At 39.9% G+C, this 12,007-nt stretch overlaps 1 protein-coding gene across 5 annotated transcripts in view; it reads left to right on the top strand.

Moving 5' to 3' along the window:
* Window positions 1-12,007, top strand: part of lrch2 (leucine-rich repeats and calponin homology (CH) domain containing 2) — a 110,331-nt gene that overhangs the window by 41,828 nt on the left and 56,496 nt on the right. For all 5 annotated transcript variants that reach the window (XM_037533239.1, XM_017682334.2, XM_017682333.2 and 2 more), the window contains exons 5-9: window positions 2,615-2,751; window positions 3,856-3,986; window positions 4,773-4,860; window positions 7,992-8,088; window positions 10,802-10,902. In XM_037533239.1, coding sequence (XP_037389136.1) covers window positions 2,615-2,751; window positions 3,856-3,986; window positions 4,773-4,860; window positions 7,992-8,088; window positions 10,802-10,902 — 554 coding nt within the window. The remainder of the gene's footprint in view (window positions 1-2,614; window positions 2,752-3,855; window positions 3,987-4,772; window positions 4,861-7,991; window positions 8,089-10,801; window positions 10,903-12,007) is intronic.

Here is a 12,007-nt window from a genome sequence, read left to right as displayed (position 1 = left end):
TACATTACTATAGTTCTTATCTTATATCAACCCCAGTGATACAATAATAAGACCTTGTAAGCATTTTCTCCTTTCTTTATAGTCTAGACAATTTTTTTATAGTAGGCACAGCCTCAGCCTCATCGGGCAGACAAAGGGCTTCATATTGTTCATTAACATGTGTGTAATTCTTATTTATATAGAAATTTCCTGCATGTAAGTTGCAGCACAAAGTGCTTTGCAGTAGACAGTTTAAAAAAACAAGAAAAGGCAGCAAATGCTAGTCAATAAAAAGCAGTCAAAAGTAATAAAAAATCCAACAAGCAGCAATAATGAAAATGAATGATAATAAAAATAAGTACAACAATGAAAATAAAAGTGGCTAAAGTGAACAATTTTTTTAGCTGTTTGCAGATCAAAAGACCTCATGGTTCTGACTCGTGACTGACCGACTGACTCGATTGCTTCCTCACTCCTCATGTTTATCAAACTAAGACTTCTCCACAAGGGGGCGCCATTAGCAGTCAAATATCTTTTAATGCTTCTCAGGAACAGATCTTCATATCAGTGACACCATGTGTTATTGTTTAAATCAGTGATATTTTAGGAGCCTGATTTATCTTAGGCCACTTTGTAGCATCTGTAACACAGACTTAAAAAGCCCAGTAGCACAAAGAAAACTGAGAAACAGATTCGTTTGAAAACATTTTATTATTCAAAATCAACTGGCTTTACAAGACATTTAGTGCAGATATACGTGTGTTTATTAATCAAATCAGGGGCGTTTTTACCTAACGCATCAGATTTTCATATCTATGAAGGAGGAGGTGCTGAAACTTGTTTACTGTGATCTCGTTTTTCGTGTGTGTTAATAATAGTATAGCGTAGCTCTTTGTAAGCTTGCATTATTAAATGTTAACTGTTAGTGTTTTCTACAGAGCCACGCTGGTAACGTCCTGTAAAAAAAAAATGCGTAGCCACAACTTAGTAAGTTGTGCGAACAAGATCGTTAAGTTGTGGCCATGACTTAGTAAAGCATGGGAACGAGATCCTAGTGTGTGGCAACGACGTAGTAAGGCCCACGCCTTACTAAGTCTTGGCCACACATTAGAGTTTCATTCCCAAGTGTTAATAAGGCATGGCCACAACTTAATTATCACGTTCCCACATCTTACTAAGTCATGGCCATGCATAAGGATCTTGTTCCCCCATGTTTACTAAGGTATGACCATGACTTAATTATCACATTCCCATGCCTTACTAAGTCATGGCCACACATTATGGTTTAATTCCCATGTGTTTAGAAGGCATGGCCATGACTTAATTATCACGTTCCCACACCTCACTAAGTCATGGCCATGCATTAGGATCTCATTCCCCCGAGATCCTAATGCGTGGCCATGACTTAGAAAGGCATGATCTTGTTCCTACACATTACTAATTCATGGCCACAACTTAATTATCACATACCCATGCTTTACTAAGTTGAGACCATGCATTAGGATGTCGTTCCCCTGTCTTAATAAGGTGTGGACATATTTATTTATCACATTCCCATGCCTTACTAAGTCATGGTCATGACTTTGTTATCACATTCCCATGACTTACTAAGTCATGACCACGCATTATAATCTCATTCCCTCGTGTTAATAAGTCGTGGCCACGACTTAATTCTTACATTCCTGCACCTGATTAAATTGTGGCCATGCATTAGGATCCCCACATTAATATGCCGTCGCCATGACTTGGTCAGATGTGGAAACAAGGTAATTAGGTCACTCCCACAACTTGCTGGCCACGACTAAATTAACATTCCCACACCTTACAAAGTCGTGGCCGCACATTATTGTTGTTTATACGGGATGATGTCACCAGTGAGGCTCCGTAGTTTTCTGAACTAGAATGTTGTGTTTATAGTGATATTAGGCAGAAGGTTTCAGACACAATGTTTGAGCTCAGCATTTTAAGAGAAAACACTGCTGAGAAAAAGTTGCACATTATGCTTCTGTCAGTTAAAGCTTAACTGGGCTAACTGAGCAGATTTCTAGACAGTGCTGAAGCTTTTGTGCCGTGTAGTTGAGACTGTCAGTTACACTGTTTGTAAAGGAACATGTTCATTTCTTATGGCAAATATTATTAGGCTTTAGGTTCTGTAACTTGTTTTTATTTATAAAAATTAAAAATACAAAAAATAAATTGACTGGGTCAGATGTTGCAGGCATGACAGGCATATGCCCCAGGCACAGGTACCCTCTTACCTGCTTTAGAGGATATTCATATACACACATATCTACACTGCCTCTACCAGTGATTCTGTTTTTGCTTTCAGTAATTTCACCGATTCTGTATTTGTAATTAAATTGAATTGATTAAGACTCTTGGGGTCGTTTTCTGAGACAAATTAAGAATAATCCTGGTGTAAATGATTTTGTGAAACTGCTTTTAGTCCAGGACAAAGGTTAGCCTATTTATGGAAATCCAGTCCTTAGAGCTTTCCTTACTTCCCCTAGGCTTCTTACTGCACTACGGAGCATTAATTATACATTACACAGATTTGACTTTTTCCTTTGAGAATGATTGATGGATCTCTCTCTCTCTCTCTCTCTCTCTCTCTCTCTCTCTCTCTCTCTCTCAGAGTTGTCTGATCTACCATTGATCAGGTTGGATTTCTCCTGTAATAAAATCACTGAAATCCCTCCATCTTACCGTAAGCTCAGCCAGCTGCAGCACATTGTTCTCGACAACAACCCCATGCAGTCCCCTCCAGCACAGGTGTGTGTGTGTGTGTGTGTGTGTGGTTGGGTTGGTGGGTGTGGTTGGGTCAGTGGGTCATTTGGAATTATGCACATTCTTTACCTTTATACTAATTCATACAGCTACATGTTTTGTGGCTGAAGTTAATGCTTGAATACATTACATGACTTTTAAAGTCCTAACAGATTATAAACAGACTGGCTACACAGCCGTTTTCCACTGATTTTTGCAGATATTTTGGTCACTAAAATATTGGGGACCACACCACTAAACAACATACTGCAAAACCTCTAATTAGCTGAACTGCCCATTCTTGTGTTAGGAACATGCACATTCTCATGTTTCTAGAGGCCGTGTGTCGAACATTCAGACATTAAAATTAAAACTCCTGTATTTGTTAACAACATTATCAAACTCCAGACACCAAACGTGTCTTGGATAGTTTACTATACATGGGCAAAGGGGCAAATAGAACTATTACTTTAAGTACTCAGGACCTGGATAAGCACAGCTCACCCTAGGAAGACGGAGTGGACACCACTTTTGAACACTCTGTAGCAGATGATCTGAACTTTGCACTACTGTTTTTTTAACCTCAAATCATATGGGTTGGTGCCATCTAGTGGCCGTATTGAAGATGTTTGCGTCAGATCCCCATCCTGATGATGGATTTCTGAATGAGCGAGCCCTAAAATATAATTTGATCTTCTACTTTTTAATGATAAATGTGTGTACAATTGGACACCATAGCTCATATGTTGATGTGCAGTGTATTAGCCATCTTTTAGCTCTTTATCATTGGTCAGATGCTGATATTTTTGAGTGATGGACCTCTCTCAAACCAGTAATACCACAACGTTCCCTTTTACCCCCTTTTGCTCACTTCCATCCTATAAGGGTGCATCTTAAGAAGTTGATGATTCAGATTCAGATTGTTTTTATAATGGGTTATGTTAATGTTTAATAAAGTAATAAAGACTTCATTATGCATTACGAATAAAGAATTCTAAAGAATTCTTGCCATTAAACTGAATCACTGTGGGGTCATTCCTGCTGCGTATGTGTTGTTTATAATGAATTCAGTATTAGTCTGAACTAACCTGTGTTATTTTACATTTTCAGATTTGTCTGAAGGGGAAGATTCATATCTTTAAGTATTTAAACATGCAGGCATGTCGTCTGGATAAAAAGCCCGACTCATTGGACCTCCCCACGTTGGGCAAACGCTGTTTACCGCAGCAGCTTACAGACAGGTACACACATGCTATTACAGTCCTGCGTCAGCAACCTTTCCATCCACCCACACAGCAACTGACAAAAACAGAAAGTTATACAGGTGCTAAGTGTAGCAATTTTCACCTTGAAAATCATAGAAGCATACACTGTGAGTAGGTGCGCCCACATCTTCACATAAAACTTCGGACATTAAGTATATCGCCGTTTCAGAAGAAAACCTTGTGTCTCCAAAATGGCAACTTTACAGAAGAAGGAAAACTTTTCTTTTAATGTAAGTCAATGGAACCAGACTTTTTCCAAGTCATTTTGGGTCATTTCGTTTAATCCATTCGTCATGAAATGTACATCAAATATAAAGGACAACAGGCATTTTTACATCATGCCAAAAACTGAAAAATGTCAAAAATGGAGTTATGAGGTTCTTCAGACAACAGTGATATATTGCTCAACTCAGTGTACCTGACTCAACTGTAAATACTGCTTATTAAAGGTTTGCCAGTTATATCTGTGGAATAATGCCAAAGCCCCCACACAACCTACACATGCGGCAACTCTTGGCATCATGAGTTAAATGAGTTCACAAGGTTCTCAGAATGGATCGGTGGGAAGATGCTTGGTTCCATAGAGTTAAGGCATCCAGACCTGTCTCCATAGAGATGGGTTCAGTTTGTTCTGAAAACATATTGATTACTCGTTTTATTACTTCAGTCCAGGATTTTATCATCACCTCATATCTGCTGTTTTCATCATGTGACCTGTGTGTGTGTGTGTGTGTGTGTGTGTGTGTGTGTGTGTGTGTGTAGTATGGAGGATTTTTACCCTAGTAAGAACCACGGACCTGATTCGGGTATTGGCAGCGACAACGGTGATAAGAGACTTTCGACTACAGAGGTGTGTATATATATACACACATTACACCCACAGTTAGATATCTGCCCAACATGAGCAGTAGTTTAGTATTCATCTACTTAGGTACATGTATATTTACTTATATACATATATCTTCACTGTCCAAAGAAAAGTACGTGTCTCCAAAATAGTAAGTTTACAGGAGAAGGCAAAAACACTCTTACTTTTTAATGTAAGTTAATGTAAAGGAATTTTATTCCAAGTGATTTTAGAGCTTTTTGATCGCTCCGTTCATCATTAAATTTTCACACAACATAAAGGGCAGCTGGTGTGTTGAAATGATGTCGGAAACTGAAAATCAACAGAAATGGAGGTACATGGTTTTCTGTGTGGAGTGAATATATACTATATGAGTATGTCACTATTTGTATGACTCGGTTAATCACCTTCTGTGTGCAGTAGAGTTTTGTGCATCAGTGGTTAGAAGAAAAACAAAAAACTTTGACTGTATTCCTATATAGGTACATTAACATGAGATTTTAAATACCTCAGTGCTTAGCAGTTAATATTACCAATATTTAAAGCCGTCAAAACAAATACAGATCAGCACAATTGACATGCACAAACCTGCAGCGAGTCCAGAGAGTTCACTGACATATTGGCAAACTAAGGCATCTGCAGTAATTTTGATATTGTTTATAGATATTTCGCTATCCATCCACTAACCACAGTGAAGGGCATATGAATCATAAACTACTATTTTTGCTGTTTGAGCATGTCACGGTAGATGTGTAATATGGCCTCTTCCAGAGAAAGATAATGACTAACTTGACTAGGGCCAAGTTCTCAAGGACTCCATCATAAAGGGATGTACTCGTTTGCTAATATTTATTAATTTTACGAAAAAAAAAGAAAGTTAATGAAAAAATTATTTTAATTTGACGCAGCACACATACAGCAAATGGACAAAAGCATGTGGACACATCACCATCACACCCATATGAGCTTGTCGGACATACCTTTCCAAAGTCATTAATATGGAATTAGCCCCTTGTGGCTGTAACAGCCTACAATCTTCTGGAAAGGCTTTCCACATTTTGGAGTGTGTCTGTGGGAATTTGTAGCCATTCAGTCAACAGAACATTTCTGATGACAATGTTTGATAAAGAGGCCTGGTTTGCAGTCAGTGTTCCAGTTTATCCCAATGGAGGGATTGAAGACAAGGCCGCTGGAGTTCCTCCACACAAAACCCATCAACTCATGTCTTTAGGGAGCTTGCTTTGTGCACAGTCAAGCGGGAACAGGAAAAGACCTTCTCCAAACTTCTTCAAAACTTGCGCTTGAGGCTGTTCTCACCATGCTGGAATGCTTCGTTTGGTGGGCTTTATGGGCTGGAGGTTAGGGAGCAATCCTGCTGGCCACCTGACTCCCAACTGCTCCCTGGGTGCTGTGGATAGGGCTGCCCACCGCCCACTGCCCCCTAATGTGTGTGCATTCACTACTGCACAGATGGGTTAAATGCGGAGGTGAATTTCCCTGGTATGGGACTAATAAAGGGTAATGTAACAATAAATCATATTTTTATCCTTCTGAACACATCATTAAGAGCTGCGATGACAGAATGGATCAAATGACCTCATACCAGAGGGACATCATTACACTGCCAGCACAAACCTTTAGAAGTCTAATGAGCCCTTCTGTGTGCTAGAACCCCAGGTGGAGGAACAAGTAACTCAAAACCTTTGGCTAAACGGCCACCTACAAAACACATTCATGGCTCAAAAACTCCTCCATCCTGAACTACAAGCCTGTAAAATAAGAGAAATGTTCTCACAGCTGGTATTGTTTTAAGTGTATGAGGCAGTAATGGCTACTGTCACAACAAACAGATTAAAATAAATAAATCTAAAAAAACATAAATGTACAACAACATTAATTCGTTCTTTTGTGCCTGTGAAAAAAAAGTATTTATCTGTTTTATAGCCTTTATAGAAAAAAGCTATGGAGGTAATGCTGACTGATTCTCAGCCTTTCATTGCATATTAAATGTGTTTGCAGTTTTCATGTAAGTAGCTGTTAGTATTTCCTTTTGCAATTTTGTTTTATGCTGTATTAGGAGATTCAGTCAAAGACACACTATATCTGACAGCTACATCTCATTATACACTATATTGCCACAGGTATTCGCTCATCCATATGTTTATGGACCTTGCTTTGTGCAATGGTGCACAGTCATGGTTGAACAGGAAGGGGCCGTCCCCAAACTGTTCCCGCAAAGTTGGGAGCGTGAAAATCTCTTGGTGCTGAAGCATTAAGAGTTCCTTTCACTGGAACTAAGGGGCCGAGCCCAAGTCCTGAAAAACAAGCCCACACCATTATCCCCCCTCCACCAAACTTTACACTTGGCACAGTGCAGTCAGACAAGTACCGTTCTCCTGGCAACCGCCAAACCCAGACTCGTCCATCAGATGGCCAGACAGAGAAGCGTGATTTGTCACTCCAGAGAACACGTCTCCACTGCTCTAGAGTCCAGTGGCAGCACTTTACATCACTGCATTCAACGCTTTGCATTGTGCTTGGTGATCTAAGGCTTGGATGCTTCCGTTTTACAATACACTTACAGTTGACAGGGGCAGATCTAGCAGGACAGCTCACTTGTGACAAAGGTGGCATCCTGCGATAGCGCCATGTTTAAAGAGTTCTTCGGTATGACTCAGTGTACTGCCAGTGTTTGTCTATGGAGATTGTGTGGCTATGTGCTTAATTTTGTACACTTTGGAAATGAGTGTGGCTGAAACACCTAAACTCAATAATAAGGAGGGGTATCCACATACTTTTGGCCATACTCCATGTTGCAGGGACCAGAATGACTATGTGTATATGCACACAAAAGCATTTCCACATACATATCTTCTTAATGTAGTGGATGCATATGGATGTGAAATTTTTCAATGTAAAGGGAGTTTTTAAACTGCTCCTCTCTCTCTCTTTCTCCTTCTCTCTCTCTCTCTTTCTCTCTCTCTCTCTCTCTCTCTCTCTCTCTGTCTCTTTCTCTCTCTCTCTCTCTCTCTGTCTCTTTCTCCTTCTCTCTCTCTCTCTTTCTCTCTCTCTCTCTCTCTCTCTCTCTCTCTCTCTCTCTCTCTCTCTCTCTCTCTCTCTCTCTCTCTTTCTAGCCATCTGATGATGACACTATCAGCCTACACTCTCAGGTATCTGAGACAGCACGAGCTGATGCCCACTCGCTCCTGTGCAAGCTGGACTCAAGTAAAGGTAGTGTGTGTGTGTGTGTGTGTGTGTGTGTGTGTGTGTGAGATGACCTCTGTGTTTAAGTGATACGTAAGTGCAGAAATCCAACTGTGTTAGAAGTAATAATAATAATGTTAGAAGTAAGTTTAATAAATAGCAATGATTTAACCTCATCAGTTGTTTAATGCAGCAACGTTCTCTGTAGAGTGGAGAAAATCTTAATTGGAGCCCAAAGCAACATCTGTAACGTGCAGAATGACCAGTCATAGACTGTTTAGCGCATTGTGTGCATATAGAAAACATAGCTGTATAGCGTATACCAGCTATGGAGATATTTTTCAGAAATTTAATTGCCAGTAACGGCTTCAAATTAAGCTTTTGAAAAATGTTTGGAAAAACGGAGAAGCATGAAAAGTTTTCCAGCCCCATGATTATGTCTTGTGCTGAAAGGCTTATAGTTATGCAGACATTGCAACTGCTTGCCTTTAGCTTGGTGAACAGTTGTTTGTTTCGTATATGACTGATTAAAGTGCACAGAAGCCCAGATAGCCCTGAGGGGACAGTCATAATTCTGAGAGCTGTAGTGTATAAAGATTGCATATAGCTTCATTAGTCCTCTTACCGTGACCTTATCTAGATTAAGCGGTTGATGATGATGATGATGATGATAGTTGTCTGTTTTAGTATGCACTGTGGCCACAGTGAGGGTATTTACATGCACTTAATAATCCGATTATAATCAGATTTCTGTAGTTATCTGATTTTTCAAATGGTCATGTATACATGACCAGACTCTGATTTCTTAGATCACAGTAAGGTCTAGAAATCTGATTAAGAAATCCGATAAAGTGAGCTGGATTTTCGCTCAGTAATTCCAATTCTCAGTGCACGTAGACTCTCTCGGATTTCTCAGTCTGCGCATGTGGTAATAAGCAAGCAGCATTGCCACGAGATGGCAGCAAAACACTTTTGGAGTGACGCTGAAACCAAACACATGCTTGATGAAATAAGGGATTTGAATATTCTTCATCTTCTAGATGATGTGTGTTCAAGTGGCGCGATGTTTAAAAACAAAAGCAGCGGTATTAAGTATTAGTTTAGGTTACATGAATGTTGAATGACTAGTCGACCAGTAAGAATGAATGATCATGCAACCCTTAGAGTGAATTGGATTTTTGCCAGCATGTTAATGCTGACAACAGTAGCTATGAAAGAAAACATTGCAGGGTGGCACATGAATTGGCCAACTGTTGCACAACCAGGCTTCTTCTTTGATCATTCACCTTTTACAATGGCAGTGGTTTTCTCTGCGGTTCATCCAGGGATTGGCAACATGTGGCTATTTTACCGCCCTGTTGTGGTTCCACGGCGGAATTAGATTTTTAGGTAAAAATACAATAATCCTTCTTTACAGTAAAATAAAGCTCTGCTGATCGTTCAACACAGTTAACAATAAATGGTCTTAAACGCTGGAGTTAGTGTAGAACTGCTGATTCACCCTTTATCTCTGAAGGTTGGTGCGCAGACGGCTGGTCACCATAGCTGGTTTGCTTATACGTGTCACGGTTGGCCCCTCCCAGTCCTGTCCATGTGTTCGTGTTTTGGTTTTGTAACTCCGCCCCTGATTGTTTTCACCTGTCCCTCATTGTTCCGTGTATTTAAGCCCTGTGTTTGCCCCTTGTGTTTGCCAGTCTTTGTATCTTTGTAACTGGTCTTTGTTTGATTGTATTGTTCCTTGTTTAATGTGTGGATTCTGGTTTTTGTCATGTCTGTTCCTCGATCTGTCCGTATCGGCTATATGAACCTGGACTGTTATGACCACGACCCTGGATTTGCCCATAATAAATCTCGCTTATCTCAGCGTGTGCGTCCGCCTCCTCGCTCCCCCTTACAATACGTTTAATCTGCAACAAGAAACTGTCAAAGACTAAAAAGTTGCAAAGATGAAGTCAGATTCTCATTCACGAGCTTCATATTCGAATTATCCTGTTCCACCTTAAATGGTGCAGCTGTTACATTCTTGCACAATTTAAGGTGGAATGAGAAAACTTGAACAAGAAGCTGGTGAATGAGAAGCGATTTCAGTCTCGTGTAAATTTGAATGCTGAGAGAAATTTTTCAAGAAACTGTTCTACTTTTGAGGAAACGTTTCCTGCTGGAGATGTGAGAAAAGCGGGTATAGCTGAGCTAAAGCTTAAAGCACTAAGTAAGTCTGTGTTTTTTAGCCTATGCTGGTAAAGTAGCACATACTGAGACATATTTACTGCCAAGATGGTAAAACTTTTCTTCAGTAAAATGGACATAAAGTGCTGTGACTCCCAAGGTGGATTGATTTTTGTTGAAATGTGGGCTGCCGATCCCCGGTGTAATCTAAGGGTGAATGGATGCAACACCTCTTAAAGTTGGAAAGAGGCTATCTACTCCGTTTTTGCAACACTTGCAGTTGAAACCAGCGCAGCCACTGTGATCTCAAGTCCAGTATCTGGACAATATAAATGTGACATTTATAGAAGAAAAAGAAGGAAAGAAAAATAATGAGAAGTATTCATTTGTTTTTGGATTTGTGATGTTATCCATGATAGAATAAAATCAATATAATGAGGTCACGTACAGGGTACCCCCCCTTGTGTACTTGTATACCTCCCACCCCACTAAAGCCCTTAATTGTGGTGTCATTTCATGTTGTGTTTCTTATTTGGCATTTAAGGCAATGAAAAATGTAAATATGTGTGTGCAGATCAGGACCCGTATGACTTCATTGACCCTAACCCAGATGAAGAGGCAGTGCTGTGTGAAGGAGATCTGCAGCAGAACACGCCCTACGTGTCCTGCATAAAGGTTACACACATTCTGTGATAAAGATGCAGCGCTGCATGTTCACCCCTTCGTAATGACATTACTGTTTTACTAACTCTCTCTCTCTCTCTCTCTCTCTCTCTCTCTCTCTCTCTCTCTCTCTCTCTCTCTCTCTCTCTCTGTCTCTCACTGTCTCTCACTATCTGTTTCTATTCCTCTGCTCTCTATTTGTCTCACTATGTATCTCTCTCTGTATCTCTCTCTATCTCTCTATCTGTCTCTCACTCTGTTTCTCTCTCTCACTTTGTATCTCTCTCTGTATCTATAATTCACTGTTTCTCTCTCTCACTCTGTATCTCTCTCACTGTGTAACTCTGTATCTATATCTCTTGCTCTGTATTTCTCTCACTCCATGTCTCGCTTACTCTGTATCTATATCTCTCACTCTGTATCTCTCTGTATCTATATCTCTCACTCTGTATCTCTCTGTATCTATATCTCTCACTCTGTATCTATATCTCTCACTCTGTATCTCTCTGTATCTATATCTCTCACTCTGTATCTCTCTGTATCTATATCTCTCACTCTGTATCTCTCTGTATCTATATCTCTCACTCTGTATCTATATCTCTCACTCTGTATCTCTCTGTATCTATATCTCTCACTCTGTATCTCTCTGTATCTATATCTCTCACTCTGTATCTCTCTGTATCTATATCTCTCACTCTGTATCTCTCTGTATCTATATCTCTCACTCTGTATCTCTCTGTATCTATATCTCTCACTCTGTATCTATATCTCTCACTCTGTATCTATATCTCTCACTCTGTATCTCTCTGTATCTATATCTCTCACTCTGTATCTATATCTCTCACTCTGTATCTCTCTGTATCTATATCTCTCACTCTGTATCTCTCTGTATCTATATCTCTCACTCTGTATCTCTCTGTATCTGTCTCTCACTCTGTATCTTTGTCTCTCACTCCATGTCTCTCTCACTCTGTATATATATCTCTCACTCTGTATCTCTCTGTATCTGTCTCTCACTCTGTATCTTTGTCTCTCACTCCATGTCTCTCTCACTCTGTATATATATCTCTCACTCTGTATCTCTGTCTCTCACTCTGTATCTCTGTCTCTCACTCAA

This window comes from Pygocentrus nattereri, chromosome 23 (genome assembly GCF_015220715.1).
Source record: "Pygocentrus nattereri isolate fPygNat1 chromosome 23, fPygNat1.pri, whole genome shotgun sequence".
Taxonomy (NCBI): Eukaryota; Metazoa; Chordata; class Actinopteri; order Characiformes; family Serrasalmidae; genus Pygocentrus; species Pygocentrus nattereri.
The sequence above is the reverse complement of the archived record's forward strand: the minus strand, read 5'-3'. Positions and strand labels throughout refer to the sequence as shown.